The 21,567-nt window shown below is 58.8% G+C and overlaps 1 protein-coding gene across 2 annotated transcripts in view; it reads left to right on the top strand.

Annotated features, from left to right (window-relative positions):
* The first annotated feature begins 10,798 nt into the window (after window positions 1–10,798).
* Window positions 10,799–21,567, top strand: part of SIM2 (SIM bHLH transcription factor 2) — a 44,039-nt gene continuing 33,270 nt past the window's right edge. The window contains exon 1 of one of the 2 annotated variants that reach the window (XM_053657922.1): window positions 10,799–10,879. Coding sequence is in view for 1 of the 2 variants with exons in the window: in XM_053657921.1 (XP_053513896.1) it covers window positions 14,023–14,197 (175 nt within the window). In the remaining variant the exon portion in view is untranslated. Of the gene's footprint in view, window positions 10,880–13,401; window positions 14,198–21,567 lie in introns of those variants that run through there. The other variant, XM_053657921.1, reaches the window with a different exon arrangement.

The following is a 21,567-nucleotide window of genomic DNA, read 5'->3' as shown; positions in this document are numbered from 1 at the left end:
GGGGTAAGGCAGGAACCCTCTACAGCCGAAAGGCAGGGAGCCGGGGCTGGAGTAACGGGGAATCTGAATCGGAAGGGGGTGGGGGTCCCACAGGGGGGCCTGAAACCAAAATTGTTGCTCTAGGTGGGGGCGGGGAGGGGTGGGGGAAATCTGTGGAGAACTCTGAGATGATCGTGGCCTGGCAAAAGCAGATGTATCATCCCCATTTGAAGGAAAGGTTCCCCAGGTTAACTTGCAGGAATCCCTCAAATTGAAATGTAAGGAGCACAGACCCTTCGCGGAGGTGCACGGATCGTTATGAGTCCTGAATCTGGGTTCCTCGAAGAGTCCACTTCCCGGAAACCCCGGGGCCACTGGGGCCACTGCAAAGGGCAGCTGAGCTATCATACCTGGTGAGCACGGGCTCCTCCCTGCACGGGACACTGGCTGGTCCCCTGCTGGGATGCACAGGAAGAGTGCTGCACAGGCAATCCCCGCCATGCATGCTTCCTTAGCCCAAGTGATGGATACTCAACCCATGTCTCTCCCAGCTCTGCGTGTCTAGGGGCATGTAAGGGTTCTGTTTATCGTAAGGCTCTTACTACAGTCTTAGCAGTTGACCTTGCAAGTCATGGTTAGAGCAGGAACTCGGGGAAAATTCAATTGACGGCATAGATTGTGAATATTTTTAAGAGCTCACAACCCTCAGACTGGACTGAAGAACTCTCTCCAACTAAGTGTGTCAGCGGCGACTCTGCAAACCGAGCAACTCACCAAGTGCACTGCAGGAAAGGAATCTGAGTGAGTAACCTTGGCTTTGTCTCGTGCTCCTCCTGACCCGTTAAACTGTCAAGGGTCTCGGTCATTGAAAGCTAACATTAACACTCCATGGGTCTTGCCAGACAGTCCTGTTCTCTCCAGTGGGAACTGGCCCGGCTCTCGAGGCAGACCAACTCTGCCATTGCCGTGGAGAAAGATGGCGACCGCTCCGTTTCCTGCTTTGGTTTTCCCAACAGCTGCCATGGGACAACCCCAGTCTGGTCACGCTGACCCAAGGAGTATTTGTTGGCCACCTGCTATGTGCCTGTTACGAACGATGTCAGGTGCTGGGGCAAAGAGGTGCATGGGACGGACAGCCCATGTGCCCTGCAGCCTGGAGAGCTGGCCCCTGGACCAGCCCTCGTGTTCGCCGGCCATGTGGTTTGGGGTCAGCTCTCCAAAGTCGTGTACATTCTAGGCACTGGAAGAGCTCCTAGCAAAAGCAGCACCCCGCACGAAGTTGGTGAGGGATGCATTAAATCCCAGCTGTGTCCCTTCCCGGCTGCGGTGCATGAACCTCTGGCCATTGAGCAATGACCAGAGAGGAAGCCGCCACAGCTGGATCGGGGGAGTGAGCGGGAGATCTGAGGAGAACCACATGGGCACGGTTTCTTCTTTTCTTTAGTCGGGCGTGACTTTCATCGAGTCAAATGTACTCACACTCACCAGCCTGAAGTGTACCACTGGATGAGTTTTTCACGTGCAGCCCATGAAACCACCACCTAGACCCAAATGTAGAATATTTCCAGCACCCCAGGAGATATATTTTTTAAAGTGGAAACACCAAAAGTCAAAAATCTCAGGACTTCTGTTAGGGTCACCATGCCCAGGGTTGCCCAACGCCACAGCCATTTCCTGAGCAGAGGAGATGAGTTCCAGGCCGTCTTCCCAGCCTTCTGGTGACCGAGGGCACCGCTGTGCCCTGGTCCTGGGGTCCGGACAGAGTGGGAACCTGGCTTGGAACAGAGTTTTAATGTGTGCAAAGCTAACAGGCCAATCCAAGGGTCAAATCTGTGAGTCTGCCCTCTTCCTAACACCAGACTCAAAGTAGTAGTTACTCAGGCCAGATTTTCCTTGTTATGAAATTGACTAAGTATTTACCACGAAATTGCCACATTGCAAAATAGAAGTTGGAGGGATATAACAGCATTAATCACAGTAGCCAAAAATTGGAAGAAGCTCAGATGTTCATCACCAGATGAATGAATAAACAACATGTGATCTAACCCACACAGTGGAATATTACTCAGTCATTAAAAGGAGTGGAGGGCTGATATATGTTGCAACACAGATGAACTGTGAAAACATTAGGCTAAGTGAAGTAAACTATACATAAGACCACATGCCATATGATTCTATTCATATAAAATTCCACAAAATAGATTAGTTGTTGCTTAGGGCTGGTGGTGGGCTTGGGTATACGGAGCCAATAGCTAGTAGGGTTTCTTTTCGAGGTGATGAAAATGCTCTAAAACTTACTGTAATGATGATTGCCCATATCTGTGAATATAGTAAAAACCATTCAATCATACACTTTAAATGGGTGAACTACATGGGAAATGATTGTATCTCAATGAAGCTATTTTTTAAAAAGAAAAAAATGGAGGCAATGAAAAGTGAATAAAACCATCATTCATAGTTTTACTACCCAAAGATACTCACTATTGACACTTTGAACAATATCCTTCCAGTGCTTCTCTCTCTATAGTTTTGTTGTTTTACTTAACGGCGATCATACAACATGCAGAGTTTTATTGTCGAGGCATGATCTCCAATGCATACCAGTCAGGATTTAGCTGCCGATAACAGAAGTCGCTCAAGCTAGTTTAAGCAGAAAGAGATTTAACAGAAGGACTTTGGTGTGTACAAGATTGTTGGAAGGACTGGGGAGGAGGCTCTGCAGGATGGACGACACTGCAGAGCTGACAGGTGAGGGCAGCTGCTGGCGTGGCTGGTCAGGAAGATGGGGGGTCAGGAAGCTGCCACTGTGACTGATGAGTCCGGCAGTGTCCTTGTGAGCTGTGATCCAGGGATTGGAAAACTACCACTGGAACTGTTGGCTTGAGAGCAATGCCACTGGGATCTCGGCTAATACTGCCCTCACCCCTCCCCAAACACACACACATCATGCCTACCAGCAAGAACCATAAAGGCCACAGAAATGTGACTTTCGCTTTACTTCTCAAATAAGTGCATTTAATTTGGTTACACTGAAGTCATTTCAGGAACTCTAGCTGCAAGGGAGTCTGAGAAATTACTGCTGGCTCTCCAGGCTCTGTACTCTAGGAAGGTATTTGTCTGTATCATGTTCCCTGGCTGGTGTAGCTCAGTGGATTGAGCATTAGCCTGTGAACCAAAAGGAGACCTGTTCAATTCCCAGTGAGGGCACACGCCTGGTTGTGGGTTAGGTCCCCGAGCTGGGGCCCATGAAACCAATCAATGTTTCTCTCCCTCTCTCCCTCCCTTCCCTTCTCTTCTCTCTAACAATAAACAAACAAACAAACAAATAAATAAAATCCTTTAACATTTTTAAAAAAGAAATAAGTAATATAGCTGTATAACTTCTCAGTTATACAGGAGCAGGCAAAAGTAGGTTCACAGTTATTTGTATGGAAATTGATACAATAATTAATAAGTAATAACACAATAAATACTGTGTTGTGTATTCACAACTGTAAACCTACTTTTGTCCATTGCTATATATATATATATACATATATATGTACATATATACATATATATCAACACTCAATTCATCAACTCCTGCCCATTTATTTTGATATTATTAATAAGTATTCCAAAACTTACTATTATAAATAATACTGTGAGGATACTGCCAATAATAACAGCTACAGTTTATTGAATACTTCCTTCTCCCAGACCCTTTCTATTTATGATGTCATTCATTTTTTTAGTTAACACTCATAACCTGCTTAGGAAGTAGGTATTATCCCCATTGTACAGAGAGCAAAACTGAGGGTTAAAGAGAAGTCAAACCTAAACTTGACACCAAAGCTGTACATTTAATTATTACACAAATACTCACAAGGGGGGGGCTTTTTCATATTAGAAATGATTTCCATATGACAAGTGATCAGAAATAGAATTAGGTGTTCCAAAGCTGTGAACATTTCTAAGGCCCTTGAAATGCATTAGCAAGTCAGCTTCTCAAAGTCATTATCAGGACTAAGCTGCCTCCGTGGCAGGAGCCCTTTTTATCACACGAATGCCAGGTGGGTTTCCTGGCACACTGGGAATGAATGTTTCTCGCGTGTGCATGCAAGTAGGAGTGTGTGAGGACTCCCCACTTCGAAGACCTGTGTCCCTCTTCATGGGTAACACACAAGCTGCTCCGAAAGTGAGTCCAGCTCCAACTGCGTGTGAATAGTGAGGGCCTGGAACGTCCAGCCCTCAGTCTGTGTGTTCTAGCCACTGTCACATGCCGAGTGACTCACCACCCAGGCCCGAGAACCAGTTGACTGTGCAGAGGACTCAAGTAACCTGATAAGTCATGCCACGGGACATCAGAGAGACCCCGCATGGGGCTGGAAATTGGGAATATTTTTTAGTAAATGCTATGGCTTAGGGTTGGATTATTTAGTAAGTTACCTGCCCTCTTAGACAACAATTCTCCAGATCAATGTCAACAGCTGACACATTGTTGCAGCTGACCATGGAGGGTTAGACCGTCAGCCCAATGCCTCGGGACGTTGCCCTTGGCACGCAGCCACCAGACAGCCTGGACAAGCCCTGCCCTGCCTCCCTGCAGGGAGAGGAGGCAGTGGTCAGTGAAATGGTCTGGCTAAGGCCGGGGGACTTCGATGTGCTGCTTTTGCTTTTCCCTGCAAAGCAAAGTTTGGGGCCATCTTGGGAATCTCACCAAGATGCAAAAAACCTGTTGAACGTCAGCTCACCTCTGACCAGGTGGGTCTGAGTTCCCATGGCCTCTTCCATGGATCAGAGTCTATTACATGGGGGTTTCCTCAGTGTGTTTCCCCTTTAAAAAATCCTCAGGTTGTTGCCCTGGCTGGTGTAGCTGAGTGGATTGAGCTCAGGCTGTGAACCAAAGGGTAGACCGTTCGATTCCCAGTAGGGACACATGCCTGGGTTGCAGGCCAGGTCCCCAGTGAGGGCCATGTGAGAGGCAACCACACATTGATGTTTCTTTCCCTCTCTAAATAAATAAAATCTTTAAAAAAATCCTCAGGTTATTAAAGATACTCCTTTTTATGCTGCCTAACCCATCTCTTAGAATATATACTATCAGGAGTCTTTAAAGGGATGGAATTATACCTTGGATTATCAATATAGAAAATACCTGGAGAAATGTCATATGTCCTCCGGCTCCTGTCCCCTCCCCTCCTTCCCCCGCTGCCACATTCATGAAGCTCACGCCAGTCCTGCTGGCACAGCCGGAGGAGAGCTGGGAAGCAGTGCTGCCCAGCCAGGCCTTAACGGTTTTATTTATTCCACATGGCCTAAGAACATGCTGGAACATAACTTGCCATAATTTTTCTGGTGATTTCTATGAATCACTTTTTAATTATGAATAATGTTTTTAGAGACACTCCTGAGAAACTTCACCCGAGGTTCCCTTGACAACCACCCCATAAAGTATCTGTGAAGCGAAGCAGCCTCCGCGGCCAACACAGAAGGTCACCTTTAAAGCATGGAGCCCTAAAACACCCGTCAGTCATCTCTGAGGAGACCCACGCTCATGACCCACACATGCCGGGGCCCACTGAGGCATTCAGATCAACACACGTAACTAGAAAAATACATTTACTGTCCAATGCTGTTCAAAGGATTTTGCAGTGTATGAATGTTGTAACTTCTTTTCTTCCAGCCAGGAATTTTTCTGGGCGTCTAAATTATTGCCTTTCTATGCTCAGTGGAAGGTCGTCAGCCTTCACCAGGTCTGCTCTGTCTGCAGCAGGAAAGATCCTGGAGGCTTGCCTCCATCCAAGCTGCTCGGTTATTAAAATGCTTGTGCAAGACACTGTGAGTGAATTTCCATTTCTGGGATTGACTTTCAGAAAACCCAACTGCTGGATGTCAGACAATCAAGTAGGGTCCAAACACGGGGCTCCTGAAGACCAGCTGGCCGGGGCTGGCCCCGGATGCCGGCCCTTTGCAGGTGCGGCTCTCCTGGCTCCCACTTTCCTTCATTTGTCAGGGCTGACAGCCTCTCCAGAAACGGCGGGGTTGGCATCAGACTAAACAGAAATATAACCAAGTCAATTAGCTTTCAAGGGAGCACCCCGAATGTTGCTTAAAGAGGCAGGTATTTTCTGGTCAATTACTTTAAGTGGACTTCAATAAACACTAAAATTATTTGTGCATGGGTAAAGATGGTGATAATCTTTTTTCCTCCACGGCCCCCAACTCTCCAGGAAGTAAAGCGAATTCACAGATGAGCTTTTTACCTTGTTTCAAGTGCTTAAAAGCTGTTTGAGGTGGTCGCCTTCGGTGGACATAGGGTTGGGCGCGCTCAGACTCAGTGGAACAACGAGCCTCTGGCGTCGCCAGGAACGGCCGTCACCCGACAGCGCTGCTGTTCACCTCCGCGCTGATCTTTCCCCGCACGCCTGCTGGTAGTTACTCAGAAGTCCGATTTCTCGGTAACCTCTTCCGCGTATCCACCTCTCCCGTCCCCCACCACCTCCCCACCCCAGCTCTGGCCTCCAAAAGGAAACGCACGGCTGAAACTCGGCCTGTCGCCCCTCCGCCGTAAAGCCGTTTGTTTCACCGCCTTCGGCCGCGGGGTCGCAGGGGCACTTCTTCGCGACTCCCTGGAGCCCCCCTCACGCGCACACCCCGGCCACCCCTCTGGTAGAGAACAAGGCGAAGCGAACGTTTCCCCGAATGCGAATCTCCGCGTATCCGGCGAGGAAGGCCCCCGAGGGCTCACCCGCCTGGTTCAAAAACTTCTAGGAGCGAAGCGCAGAGAATTCCGTAGTCGGATGAAACAACAACGTCTTTTTCTCTACTGCAGGAAGAAAAGGGCGTAGGTGCGGTATTTTTTCTTCCTGCCTTCTAAAAAGTGAAGACGGTTCCGGAGTTGGGGCCAAAAATATTCACAAACCGCGCAGTCTAAATTGACCCCGTGGTTCATCCGCTAGTCGAGTTCTTCAAGGGGGAAAGTACTCTCGAACTGAGAAAAAGGGCCAAGTTTAAGTCTTTTCGTTTTGCAGGAAGATGTGCCCTGCCCCGTGCCTCCTTTGCCGGGGTATTTGCTCTGGCACCTGAAGGGAACTCTGTTTCCGGGCAGTTCAAAGGCGTGTGGAGGGGGGGAAAGGTAGAGGGGAGTTGGGTCTTCCCCAGTCGGGGGCCTCTCCGGGGCGCTCCCATCACCACCTCTCACGGCTGAGCCGCCAGCGCGAAAATTCAACTCCCTCGGGTGGTCTTGGTGCGCGCCAGCTGGGCTGGGCTCAAGAGGCTTTAGCAAAGCCCAGTTGAAAGCTCCAGCCCCCGGTGCCCAGCAGACATGCCCCCCACCCGCGCGCCTGCACGCCTCGGGTCCCGCTCTCTCCCGCCGCGGCCCCAGCTCTCTCGGATCTCTACTTTCCAAATGGAAAGAGTTGGGGGTGGGGGCATGCGGAGCAGAGAAAAGCAGAGGCCGAGTGGGGAGAAGGTGGGAGTTGGACGCGGCCCCATCCACGTATGGGCCCCAAGCTCACTGTCCCTCCCCACCCCCAGTGCGCAGTGAGACTCCTCAGTGTACCCTGCGCCCCGCCGTGAGCTCTGAGCGCGCGCGCCCTGGAGCCCCCCACTCCCTGTGCACAGGTTCCCCGCGCGCCCGGGTGGCGACACCCCCTCCAGTGCGCTCCGAGCCCTTCACCCTCCCTGCTCACCCAGCTCCTGGTGCGCCCGGGCACGTTGCGCCCCCTTCTGCCAACTGGCCTGGGATGGGTCGCGAACCCTGCGGGCGGTCGGAGGCTGCGACCCCAAGGCGGGAACCGCGCCGCCGAGTACGCAGGAAACGATGCCGTTCGGCGCTGCACCCAGCGCCAGCGGCAAGAGTCCCCTGTCTCTTCTGTGGAATTAAGACCTCTGGCATTGGGGGAGCCCACCGCTCGGCCCCTTCCGGCCGCCCTCCGGGCACCCTTAACCCCGAGTGTGCCCCGAAACTCCCAAAGCAGGGTTTCGGTCCGGGAAGCGATGAAGGGCTGGCGAGGGGCGGCCGCCACCGCCTCGGTGCCTGGGCACCGGCATTGTCCCGCCGCCGCTCAAATCTACAGTCCGGCTTTGGCGCGCCGGGACCCTCTGACGCAGGATGGTCTTCCCTCCCCAGTGGGAGAGCGTGTGGCCACAGAACAGCTTTCGGGAAACTCGCTTTCTAAGACAACATTTTAAAGAAAAGGAAAGGAACGAAGAAAAGAAAGAATCCGCAGGAAGCGGGAAGACAGATGCTCACGCCCCGGGTTTGGGCGGCAGTGCGCGCCCAGGCCACGCTGGAGCGGGCCCATCCAGCCGCCCGCCCGCCGGCATTTCTGTAATTTTTCTACTAAACCCCGAATGAATTAGCGTCCTTCTCCCTACAGATTTGTTTAGATTAGGGAGAAAGTTCCCCAATGTTCGCTTGGCTTTGCAAATAGCCCCCTTACGTTAATGAAACGAGTTTCAGTCCTTCAGGTCCTGCAATAGTCCCATATTATAATCAGCCTTAAGGGTTGGCTAATACTATTATCACCTGCTAGAAAAAGAAAAACCGTGGGTCCATCGTGTTTGTGCTTTCTTTGATGGGCAAAAATATTTGTTTCTGGTGGGTAGGTTTTGTTTTTTAAAGAGCTTTGGGGGTTGGTGTTTTGGAAAAGCGGTTTTAGCGCCATCGTTAATAAACTAGGTGGTTTTCAGATTTCAGGGCGGTGTGTAATGGATAAAACCGCTTGGTAATGTCAGCGCGCACCAGACGCCTACCACTGCTGGACAGCCCCGGCCCGCTGGAGGCGAAATGTGTGGCTTTGAAGGGAACGGATGCGGGGCCTCTCCCGAAATCGGGATTTTGAGGCGACGTTTCTGTTAAGCCGGGCAGAGAAACCTCCCCACCCTCACCCCCACCCCCGCTCAACCTTCGTGCCTCCACGAGGCCTGGTCGTGGAAGGGTGGCAGGAGGTCAGCACTGGACGCTGGCGTCTCCCTGCTCTGGGCCGCAACGGATCCCCAGCCGGTCCCTGGGCGCAGATCCTACGCTGGGGCGCTGCCTACGCTCTAGCGGGATTACCGCCCTCCCCAGAGGCCACTGGCTGTCTTTGTACTTTGGGACTTCGAGAGGGGCGCTTCGAAGCCCCTGGGCTCCTCCTCACAGTTGGGGGAGAAAGCTGGGCCGGGCTTAGGAGGTGGGGAAGGAAAATGAAGAGGAAAGGACTACCTCCTCACCCCCAGGGGAAATTAGAAAAAAGTTGCCCCCACCTTTAACCCCAAACCAAGGTGGCTTTGGTGGCTCTGTGTGGCCCTGGCTCAGGGACTTTGCAAATCACTATAATCGATTACCAGTGGCACTAACTTTTTGTTTCCCTAAATGCATCACCTTGAGGGAGGGAGAGAATTCGGCGGCAGCTACCCGGGCCTTCAAACGGGGTGCAGCCAGGCGAGCCCCCAGTCCCAGACCCAGAAAGGTGCTGGACAATCGAGTCCGAGAGAAGGACGACACTCTTTGGAATCCCAGAGAACAGAATCGGCCTCCAGCAGGCACCCTGGGGTGCCTCCTTCCCTTGCCTGCCACCCCCACCCCCAGCCAGGCCGGGGCACCCCTGCCAAGGCCAAAGGCTGTGGCGGTACTAAGGGTCCTGGGGCCCAGGGCACGAAGGTGGATCTTACTCTAGTTATGGCCACAGCACCATATCATCAAAGAGCTGCCTGCAACCGAAAGCAAACACCACCAACGGAGTGACATCCAGAGAGAGAGTTTATTTAAGACAAAGCAACAGCAAGATAACTCCGCTCCTCACTGTCCTGACCTCAGGAGGAACGAATCATTAGGAAACCACTCTGCCTGCCCATCCTTACTTTTCACAAAGAATAGCAATGGTGTTGTCTGATCTCTTCTGGGAGGAACAGAAGGGGAAGTTGGTGACGTCCACAGGGGGCTTACTTGGGGAAAGCAGTGAGACTCCGAGGCGCCTGGGAGAGGTCACACTAAAAACAGGTTCTGCACCACGGATAGTCGCGGACATGGTGCTGGACGGGAGCAGGATTCCTGCAGGAACCACATCTGTGTAGCCCAGGGCTTGGGGATCGAATAGGTTCGAATCTCAGCGGCCCTGGATTTTCTGTTGCCTGGGTTTGCACCAGCGGTTGAATTTCTCCTTCAAGGCCACTTCTGAGGTTCGAACCGGCCCCCCCCCCCACTCCTGCCAGGTATGGAAGAAGCCCCTCCCCCACCCCCACATCCTTGGTGACCAAGTCTCTGATCCCTTCTGCTGCCACTTCAACAGCCGCTCCAGGAGCCCACCCCGCGGCAACATCTGCGCGTTTCCCCCTTGATCTGACGGGAAAGCCGGTTTCCGCGGGGGATGGGCCTCAGGTAGGCCGGGCACGGCATGGGGAAGAACAGTTGCGGAGCATCTGAAGCGGAAAATCCAAGCAGATGTGGGGCGGCCCGGGCCCTCCCCTTTCCTCTCGGAGCCTCAATTTCTTCCAGATCAGTTTCCTAATGGAAAATTTCTAAGAGGCGCCCTGGAGTGCCCCTGGGCGCCCCCAAACGCAGGCAGCAGGACCTGCGGGCGGGGGGGGCCTGCAAGCAGGCCGGGTGCTGGAAGCTCTGGCCGTCGGTGGGTCGGAACCCTCTTCCCACTCCTCCTCCTCCCGCCCCCCAGTGTCCCACCATTCCAGATTCTGCGGACTCTTGTTGGTCCCGGGTGATGCCCCAGATTCGGGATATCAGTCTTCGCCTCCAAACCTCTCCACTGGGTCTCCAAAGGACGGTCTCCTTGCGCCGGGCAGTACCCGGCTTTAGGCCAAAAGCACAGACCAGGAGTGAGGTTCTCTCCACACAAAGAGCCCAGGAAGGAGGGACACGCAGCAGGTGTCCCAAACGGAGGTCACCAACAATCTTCCTGATCACTCCGAATAGCACGTGGTCAGTGCTTTTCCCAGTTTACACCGAGCTTTTCGCCTGTGGTGTTGGTCCCAAGTGTCCTGGTCCCAGGCAGAGAGAGCCGGGATAAAGCCCTAATCAGGAGCGGGGGGTGCGGGTGAGGGTGGGGCTCTTTGCTACTCCACGCAGACAGCACGATCCTCCCCACCTGGGAAACTTCGAGGTCTGCGCCCACGGGCGTTGGGTGCTTTGGCGGTGCGGTGGAAACCAGGCCGCCGCTGCGGGCGCGCGTTGAACGAACGCGCTGGGGTGGGAGGCGCACCATGCCCGCTCGGGCATCTGCTGGGGCGGGCTTTGGGCCCGAGCGTGTCCTACACACACATCTGCGAGTCTCCAAACACGCCGTGTGCCCCTCTCAAACCACGCGGGTCGCGCCTGTCTTGCCCGCGCGGCAACAGCGGCTGCCACCGTGAAAACCCGGTAGCGAGCTCTCGAGTACGCTTTCCCGTAAAATCCGGGAAATTGGGTTTGAGAAAAGTTTCTGTTCCTGTTACTCGTCGGGCTTCTCCCACTTCCACTTAGCCATGTTTCTGCGATCTGGGTAATCCCTTTCAAGCCCGGGAGGAATTCTCCCGGGTCCGTAATTGAGGATCGGAAATCGCAGGGGTGAGGGGGCGTTAAACCCTCCCGATGCAAGGCTGGCGCAGGAGCGCCCTCCCGGCCGCCTACGCCAGCTGCGGCCCGGCCCCGCCAGCAGTCCCTGCCCCCTTGGAGCCCCTTCTCCGGGCAGCCCCGAGCCGACAGTTGTTCACGCAGCCCCGCGCGGGTTTCCGAGCGGGGAAGCCGAACTGCGACGCTGCGTTTGGGCACCACCTACCCGCGACGCTCGCGCGCGGCCCCGGCGCTCTTCGCCCAGTGCCGGAAACGGGAAACGTTCCCGAATCCGAAACCCCAAGGGAAAATCCCGGCTCCTCGGTGCGCCCGGCGTTTGGCGGGAGCCACCAGCTCCGAGACTCGCTCGGCCTCGTGTTTTCCGAACACCGGCGGGGCGAACCAAGGCCAAGACTTCAAGGTGAGGGGCCAGATGGGGGCCGCGTCGGGGTCTCCGCACCGTCCCGCCCACCCTGGGAGCTACGACGCACCCCTCCGATGAAGAGCCTGTGACCTTCAGAGGGATCCTTGAGAAAGGTCAGGAGCGCCTGCGACCGAAGAGGGGGTCGCCGACTGGGCCTTCCAGGCACAGGGGAGGCAGGAGGGGCCCGCATCCCCGCCAAGTGGCGAGTCCGCTGCGCCTCAGTCATCTCCCGGGACGCGAAGGTGAGGTGGCACCAGAGACGGAGATCTTAGCCCCGGGCGGGCGGCCACGGGCTTCTCACCTCCTCGCAGCAGCCCCCCAAATCAGGCGCCCCACAGCTCCACAGCCCTACTCGCCAAGGGATCCCCCGAGCGCCGAGCCCTGCGTCCAGCTGAGGCTGCCCCCTGACCCTGCGCGGGCGGGAAGCTTCGGTCCTCCTAGAGCGCAGGTCTGCGCGGCAACCGGAGGATTCGGAGCCCTAGAAGAGGTGGGGGCTTGTGCAACCGGGATGTCAGCAGGGTCCCTGGCTGCAGGCACCGGAGCGCGGGCGGGGGGAACGGCGGTGGGGGGACCGGAGGATTCTTTCGGGCCAGCGCGGCCCTGAGGGGCACGGCAGGGACACCTATGGCTGCGTCTCCAACTGCGACTCCCTATTCCGACCTCCGCCTGCCCCACCGCCTTGGCCTCCACCCATGCCGCCCGGTGCTCCTTGCTCCGAGGCCGGAAGCTTCCGCCGCAGCCACGATTCCCCCAGATTCGCGCTGCCCTGGGTCGGGCTGCAGGAGACCGGCTGCGGGCCCCGTTCCCTGCGCCGCCCTACGCGAGGCGTGGACTCCAGGCTCGGCTCCCGGACCTACTCCCTTCGCGCGGCCCGCGCGTGCCCGCGGCCTCCGCCTCTCCGGGTAAGACGCCGGTCTCCTTTCGCTCCAGTGTTTCAAGGAGAGAAAGGGCAGAAGGGTCGCTTCCCAGCCTTTCACGCGCCCTTTCCTGAGGTGTGTGTGTGGGGGGGGCGCTGTCCTTCGTTTCCGTCCCCCACCCCCATGGGGGTCCGGAACCTGCGAAGTGCAAGGGGAGAAGCGCGGGACCACCGTGGGCTCAGAAGATTCGGTCTGCCCCAGCCGGGCACTCGGCCGGAGGGTCGCGCCGCCTCCCCTGCCACCGAGGAGCTCGTGGCACTCGCCCTCCTCCCCCCTTCGCTCCTCCCCGCCGCCGTTCGGAGCGCCCGGGTCCCGCGGCCCGCTCGCCAGTCCCCGCGGCGCACCCGGAGCACTCACCGCGTCTCCCTCGGCCGGGCGCGCGCCGGTCTCCCCTGGGAGAGTCCCTGGAGGCCGTGACGCGGAGGCGCGCCCGCGACTCCGGGGCCGCGGCGGAGTCGGGAGGCGAGGTTCGCCGCCCCCGCCCCCGCCCCCGCCGCGGTCCCTCCCCCCGGACTCCCCCTCCCCAGGCCGCGGCGGCCCAGTGCTCCGCCCGAAGGCGGGTCCGCCATAAACAAACGCAGCTCGGTCGCACGTGGACCGCGGAGCTGCTGCGCCCCGCGACAGATCGCGGGCTCCGGGCGCAGTGTCTCCGGGCGCAGGAAGCCGACAGGGAGGGCAGGAGAGCGCGCCCGGGCCGGGCCGCAGCCGCCTACGCCCCGCTCCCCTCTGCTCGCCTCCCGCTCCATGGCTCCGCGGCCGCCGCCGCCTTTGCTGCCCTCCAGCCCGGAGGGGCCTCGGGGCAGCGGACACGAGCACTCGGTCACGGACTAAATCGCACCACCGCCTCCTTGCCGGCCCCTCTCCATCCCCTACGGAAAGCCGAGGCGCGGGAGGAAGCAGAGAGGAAGGAAGAACGAGAAGCCAGTGGGAAGCCGAGGCTCCGGTCGCCGCGGGACTGTCGAGCTCGGAGGAGGCTGCGCCCGGGCGGCGGCGGCGGGCTGCACCGGACTCTCGGGCCGCGGCGGTGGAGACGCGTCTCGGTGCCCAGGGCGGCCCCGCGCACCTGCCCGCGGTCGGCGGCCCAGACTCACCTGGCCCCCGGCGCCTCCTGCCCCACCGCCGCCGCTACAGCCCGAGCGGGGCTCCGCGGGCCTGAGCACGGCCGGGTCTAATATGCCCGGAGCCGAGGCGCGATGAAGGAGAAGTCCAAGAATGCGGCCAAGACCCGGAGGGAGAAGGAAAATGGCGAGTTTTACGAGCTGGCCAAGCTGCTGCCGCTGCCGTCGGCCATCACCTCGCAGCTGGACAAGGCGTCCATCATCCGACTCACCACCAGCTACCTGAAGATGCGCGCGGTCTTTCCCGAAGGTGAGGCCGCGGTGGGTAGCGGGGCGCTGGGAGGCCGGGCGGCCTTGACCCGGGCTGGTCCGGAGGGGCCACCCCATCCGCCCAGGGCATCTTGGGGAGGCCGCTCCCGGGGCTTTGGCTCCCGCTGGAGAGAGGGGCCAGGGCCCTGGAGCCCCAGAGACCGGACCTTGTCCTGGTCCAAGGCTGGGCTGGGGCGCACCAAGAACGGATCTACGATCGTGTTATTTCATTCCCTCCAACTTTCTTTCTCTCCCTTCCTTCTTTTCTTTCTTCGTTTAACTCTCCCTCTTCTACGTTCTCCTTCCATTTCTCTCTCCTGTGGCGTGGGGCGGGGCATGTGCGCCCGGGAGGGGAGTGAAGGGCACTCGCGGCTCCCGCCGAGGCCCGGGCCTGCAGGCCCCAGCGCCCCGCAGGGCGCTTGACCCGCCGGGCTTCAGACTTGGGTCTCCCAGGCCGCCTCTCCTCCGCTCCCCTTCCCTGGGGCCGGACTCGGGCGGTCAGCTCGAGAGAGAGGGCCAGTTTTGAGACCAGACCCGGAAGGAGCGATTAATGTGAAAATGGCAGGCGGCCGGCCTAAGCGCAGTCTCCCCGGCCCCACACTGGAATTAAGAACCCAGAGGGGCAGGTGCCATGGTGGGCAAGGGTCTCCAGGACCCTCGGGTCCAGCAGACTCGCAGTGGTAAGAAATGGCGGGGGTCTGGGGCAGCCAGGTGGGGCAGCACAGGACTGGGGGAGGCCGGGTCACGCTGCATTTGCTTTCAGTGTCTGGGTGTCCCCGAACTAAGCCCCCTGTAGTGACTCTGTTCTCTGTGGGAATCGCTGAGGCCTAGTGCCAGAGAATCTGGCACTGGGCTTGATGGGTGCCCCAAGACCTCTTCATGGCGGGCTGGCCCCAGAGCCCCAAAAGCCAGAGCAGGAGCAGGGAGACAACCTCAGCAGCAGGCTAGAGGGTCCGCGTGCAGGGACGGTTGTGCCTGGCCAGGCTGTGGCTCCCCCATGGAGGCAGCCCTGCAGGCGGCCTGCAAGCCCAGCTCGTTTTGGTCTGCAGTGCGGGCCTATTACGAGGTCTCGGGGTCTGCAGCCGCACTTCGAGCTGTCTCCCGGGGGGAGCGGCGGGGACTGTGTGGCACTGCGACCTCCAGCTTCCCCACAGCGTGGCTGGAGGGGAGTTCAGGGGGCCTGGCCTCACCGGTGTCTCCCAGCTGGGCTGTTCGGGCCACAGGGCGATTTCCTCCTGGTGGCAGCAGCCTGTGGCCGCCCGCCAGAGCCCGGCCCGCCAGAGCCCGGGAAGGGGTTCCTTCCCTTCCGGACCCTGACCAAGCGAGGAGTTGATGGCCAGGGGTGACTGTTTGTCCAACCAAGGGTGTCTCTGCCACGCTAGAAGCAAAGATGATTCCTCTGCAGCTTTAGTTTCAGTGAAAAGTAAAAGAGAATTAGACTTTACACTGGCCGGATCCTCCCTACCCGGGAAGGCCCGGTGGTAACTGGTGTGCCCCCCCTCAGCAGAGCTGTTTGTTTATGGGACCTACAGGCAGGTGTGAACCCTGCCGGGACACCCACCTCCCCTGCCCCCACTGGAAATAAAAACATACAAAGAAAAGACCCGAAGGCTGTATGATCAGTCGCCAGTGATTTCAAATAAGCCAGAAGTCACTTAGGAAGGGAGGTCTGGAGAAAGAGGGCTAATTGCAAGCCATTGTTGTGTGGTGGATTTCCAGGAAAACCTGCTAAAAATTAGGAAGTTGAGAGCACACAGGCTTCTGCGTTCTACGTCTGTGTGTTCTAGCCCTGGAAAGGGAGTCCAGGCCCCGAAGTGCCCGACCCTGAGTCTGCTGCAGGCCCCAGGCCAGGCCTGGAGCACTGGTCTCGGGGTGGCCTGCGCACCCGCAGCGGTGAGCTTGAGGTTGGAGCTCCGGGAGCGTCTGGGAGGAAGCTGTTGGACCCTAGGGTTTGGGACCGGCCCTGAACCCAGTCCCCGATGGATTGGAGATGTGAGGGGGCACTGGCTCTGACTCGGGGCTCTCCTCAGCACTGGAGGGAGGGTGCTGGCCCGGAGGGGTGGGCGGGCAGCCTCTGGACCAGTCTTTGCACCGGGGGGGCTCTGGCCCGCGGCTCTGGACAGCTGCCCCCTGCTCCCTCAGATCGGTTTGGGGGCAAGGGTTTGTGGTGTTGGATGCCGGGCAGAGAGAGAAAGGTGCGTTTAGAAGGAGCTCGACTTCGAAGTGACCTGCTCCCCTCTCCAGAGCGCCCCAGGGCGGGTGAGGAGGAAGCGCCTTAACTGATTTGACCTGTTCTGGGGACTCAGGTCTGTGCGGGGGGATGTGGTGCCGGATTGGGAGGGAGCCGGGGACGCCGCCAGGGTCAGGGCGAGGGCGCTAGGCAGGTTTTAGGGACAAAGCCATCCTGGGCGGCAGCCGGAGCTCTGGGTCTGCCCAGCTCTTGGCCTCCGAGGAAAAGATGCCGAGGGGAACCAACCTGCCAAGCGCAGCCTGGCTGTTCGCTGTGCGTAGCCCTGGAGTGGAGCAGGCGGGACCCCTGGGTGAAGAAGGATCTGGGACTTTGGGAGTCAGGAAAAGAAAAGCAGAATCCCAAGGAACCACAAGACTCCCCAGACCACCCTGCGTCCTTGGGTCTCCCCCGAGGTCCCACAGTGAGGGCGAGAGCGAGCCTGTGCGCCTCTGCCCTCCCGCTGGAGGGGCCTTCCTCCTCAGCCCCTTTCTCCCCGAGTCTGCCGGGCAGCAGCAGGGAGCCAGGAGCCCAGAGGGGTCCAGAGGGAGGTGACACGAGCCCAGGGTGGACCCTCCTGGCTCACCCAGTCCTAGGTGAGGGGGGGCTGGTGGCAATTTTTATAGCCTCTCAAGGCTCCACTCTGTCGAGCTGCCCCACAAGACCTGGGTCTCCTGGTCTGTGAAATGGGCCCATGAGCAGCCCCGTGGCTGCCTAGGATTCCTGGGGTCAGTGTGAGCGACCACGGCCCCGCAGGTGGAAATCGAACCTGCTCTCACTCCAGCTGCTGCTTCCGGTGGTGCGTTCTCACCCAGAGCCCTGGGTGTCCCCCTCTTCACGGCGTGGCCTTCCTTCAGGAGATGGGGCACTTTGAAAAGCGCCGGAGTTTGCCCACAGAAGCACCCAGGCGGGGCAGACTCCTCTGTTGTCTGTCTGTAGCCAACTCAGGGCTAGTTCCGCCGTGTCCACCATCGGGCAGTCTGCAGTGGGCCTCAGGAGGTCAGGCAGAGTCAGAGCTGCAGGGACTCCATGGCCAATGTCGAGGGTCAGGCCGGTCCCGGCAGCAGAGGTTGGAGCCCCCTCAGTGGAGCAAAGCACGTGGTCCCTGCTGGAGGCTCGGGCACAGGCCCCGGTCAGGCACCGAGCTGGAAAAACTGAGGCTGACCGTGGAGAGGAGATCAGAGCCCCTCCCCCGGCCCGCAGGCCTGAAGACCAGGACAGGTGTGGGTGACAGATGGGGGAGGGGCCGGAACACCTAGCACAGCCTTTTACTTAGAGGAAGCAAACGCACGGTTCACGTGCAGCGGAAGTGGGTCTGGAGGCCTGAGGTGTTCCAGGGCCGGGGTCTGTCTGCATTTAGATTCCTTCAGGGCCCCAAGCACACCCACCGCCCAGCGCCCAGCAGAGGGGACAGGACGCTGTCCTGGAAATTGTTGCCGGGACCTAAACCCTTTGACTCGGAGGGTGTGGTGAGGACACTCCTGGACAGACCTGGGGTTACAGGCCCACGGCCTTTCCATACCGCAGCTCGAAATAAAGTGGGTTTTAAAAGAATAGGCTTATTTTTCAAATGTGGCTTTTTGCAGCCCTCTCCCGTCTCCAGCGGAGGCCCGCCGGGCTCTGCGCCTGGTTCTGGAGGGAAGGCTCTCACTCACCGCCAAGCCGGGCGAAGGGGGATCCAGGGGCGCAGGGTCCTGGCAGCTGCAGGCCAGACTGCAGCTGGGGTCTCTGGGGCACAGGAAGCCCTGTGTAGCGGCCGCGGGTCTTCAAGGTCTGAGCCACAGGCCTTGGGAGGAGGGAGCGAGTCTTGCAGTCTGTCGTCTGAGTACAGACGACACTGGCCAGCCCTGGAAGCCCCCTCCCCTCCCCTCCCCTGTCCCACTTGCGTGGCTTTCTTGGGGCACCCCTACCTCCTACCCCCTTGATACCCCTTCCCTGGCTCGCTCTCAGCTGATGGTTTGGAGCAAGACCGGGCTTCTTCAGGGAGCTGAGAGAGAGGCAGCATGTCAAGGCAGAAGGACCGAGTACACGGAGGAGGCCAGAACCGGGACAGTTTCCTGGGGTCCCAGGTCACCAGCTCTGGGCTCTCCTGCAGCATCGAGGAAGGCCAGCCCCAAGCTCTGCTCTGCCTTACAGCCTCGCCCAGGCTTGGTGCCCAGGTAGCCTAGCCCTGGAGGGAGCCCAGCCATGGAGGGGCCCCGAGGCTGCCGCCCTGACGTTGCCCAGGCCCTGAACGTGGAGGTGGGGTGGCAGGCATTGGGAGCTGTGAGAAAAAGGGCCCAGCGGCCAGTTGGTCCTTCCCCTTCCCCACCTCCCTCCTTGACTTTGGAGTGGTTTACAATTGGGGAGTGTGATCTCATGTCCTCAGCTGGCCCCCAGCCACAGAGAGGTCAAGCTCCCCAATATCACACCCCCTTTCCAGAAAAAAGGGTAGGTAGTGTTCGGGGGAGGGGAGGCAGAGGAGAAAGCTGGAAGCAGGGAAGGGGTGGGAGGGCGAGAGAAGGGAGGGGGTGGTGGCCTTTCTCTGGAACCCGCTCTCACCCTGGGCCTGCGGGTCTAGCTCCCTTAACTCCCCAACACCCCCATTTCAGGGGGTGCTCTCGCCTCATGAGATCGGACCGTCCAGACCGGCCCAGCCGGCCTCTTTACTGGGAGGCGGCGTGGGGGTGCTCCCGGAGAGCTGCCGGCTTCTCACTCCCCCAGGCCCAGTTCTCCGAGGAGGGGGAGGGGCAGGTAGGGCCCCGCTATTGACCGCATTTAATGTCCCAGTGAGCACTGTTTCTGTCTCCGGTTCAGACACCCGAGGTTGCTGTGGGGAAGCCAGAGAGTCCCTGTCCAACCCGGGAGTTCTAAGCAGAGGCCGGCCCATGTCTCTGGGGCTGCACCCAGTGCTCACGGGCCACAGCCAGCTCTGCGCCCGGGTCCGGAGGAAAGAGCAAACCAGCTGCGTCCCGCACCTGAGGGGTGTGACCCTCCTCACACTGAGGGAACCTCCCCACCCTGTCCCTTTCCCTGGGAAATCGTCTTATTTGTGTGGCCCCCTGTTAATGGTCTGTGACCTGGGCCTGGAGGGCAGGGGGCCCTGAGCTGGTTGCTGACTGACTGACCGAGCACCCGGGAGGGAGGAGGGACCATATTCAGGCAGCTTCCGTGGCAGGACGGCCTGGTGAGTTTAAACTGAACAGCCAGCCAAGTGTGAGTACCACGGTGCAGGCACCCCAGCCCTGGAAGGCAGAGGGGAGCGGGGATCCCTCTCCTTCTGAGCCGGTGGCTGACCCTCCCCCCACCTGCCCATCTGCATCCCAGTGGCAGGGAGTCCCAGCAGACCCCCCTGCCAAAACCTGCGGGGCAAGTGGGACCCAAACCCTGGGGGCTGGGGAGCCACGGCCTGGGTTTGGGACACGGCGGCCCCCCAGAGTCACCGGCTGGAAGGGCGGCCAGTTCGCCGAGAGCGGATGCCCCGAAGGAGCTTGCCGCCTCCCTTGCCCTCCACCCCTCACTTCCAAACACTGCCCTTTGTCAGGTCCAGATGAGGGCCACGGTCACACAGTGCCTCGCTTTTGGGGGAGCATGTTGTTACAAACCCTAATTTATTTAGCCTCTGCCTTCTGTCCCAGCTCTTACGGGCCAAGTGAAAAGGCGTCACCCACAGCAGTTTCTAGTGGAAGAGCTGGCAGCCCCGTGGCCCAGGGCGAGGTGACATGGGGCAGGATGCTTGAGGGTCACCCCCACCCCCATCCCCACCACTCGGTGGGGAAGGAGCATTGGGACCGAACCTCCGGCCTCAAACCAGAGGCACTGGGAAGTTGTAGGAAGACTGGCAGTGATGTAAGAGAACAGGATCCCAGAAGTGTCTGGCGTTCGGGTTCACGGAAAATTGCCCCGAGGACCCAGTGCTCCTCCAGGGGCGTTAGCTCCGCATGTGAGACCAGAGCCTCGCCCGGCTGTTAGAGGAGCTGGGCCGGGGAGTGTGGTCTGGGGGTCGTTACCCTCCGGGTAGGTTTCTGTAGGTCCCTCAGCATGGGCCCTTTCACAGGTCACAGCCCGGAGGCCACACTCACTGTCACCACTGAGCTAGGAAGAGTGTTTTGGCCCAAACCTGGAAAAGCACCCAGAATAAGGCAGAGGACTGTTATTTAGGGCAGACCTGTCTGTTTTCAGAAATCGAAATTCCTGGGTCTTGATTCAATTCTTCATTCAAGCCTTGGAGCTTTTACATTCTGGTTCTTTCCAGCGCTGGTTGGACGCAGTGAGCCCTGCCCCTGCCCGGCGGCTGCAGGAGTGAGGGTCTGCGGGTGACAGACAGAGGCGCAGTCCCTGGGGGTGGGCCGTGGCAGCTGCGGGCAGTTCCTGAGGTTAGAGAGACAGCTCTGTCCACAGGGCAGAGGCTGAGGGGCTGCCGTCACATCTGGGGGATTGGAATATGTGGAAATTAGCCACTTCCTCCTGGGGAGGCCAGGATAAGTGTTCTAATTCCTAGAACCTAGGAGGAGAAGTAAAAGGTCATTGCTTTTATATTCACTGAGCGGAGCTCCCCAGGAAGGGTCCCCAAAGCCACGATGGGGATTCAGGGCCACCCCCACTCCCCAGCTACCTCTCGCTGGGGATGCATTTTCCACCTCCTGGGATCAAAGTCACCAGAAGCCGGTTGCCACGGTTCCTGCAGGGACTGTGGGGAGACCTCAGGTTCCTGCGTGGGACCCTCATCTGTGTCCGTTCACTTGCCGCGGCCCTTAGAGGGGCTTTGTGATTGCCATCGATCCCAGGAACGGCCCTGGAATTCACGGGGCCTGGACGGGGCTCCCTGCCCCTTGCCCGAGCATCCTGCTCTGGCGTCTGGTCCCACACTCCCCGCGCAGCAGGCAGGCACCATCTAGACTGCAGCTCACCGTGGGGGGGGGGGAGTGGACGCCTAGTGGGACCCACAGCCCACCCTGCAGGGGTCAGCGGCTAGCGTGGGTAGCTCGAGCGAGTGAGCCTGGAGCCTGGGGGTGCATTTACCATGCAGGGAAATGGGGTGCAGGCCGACAGAGCAGTCCCGGCCCTTGCCACCTCCCGTCGGGGGCTGCAGTGAGAGCTGGAGGGTGGCTGACCCGGCCCCCACAGAAGGACAGCAGGGACCGGCTGAGTGTTCTGCCAGGTGG

The sequence above is a fragment of the Artibeus jamaicensis genome, unplaced genomic scaffold, assembly GCF_021234435.1.
Source record: "Artibeus jamaicensis isolate MK-2021 breed Jamaican fruit bat unplaced genomic scaffold, CSHL_Jam_final scaffold_474, whole genome shotgun sequence".
Taxonomy (NCBI): domain Eukaryota; kingdom Metazoa; phylum Chordata; class Mammalia; order Chiroptera; family Phyllostomidae; genus Artibeus; species Artibeus jamaicensis.
The sequence above is the reverse complement of the archived record's forward strand: the minus strand, read 5'-3'. Positions and strand labels throughout refer to the sequence as shown.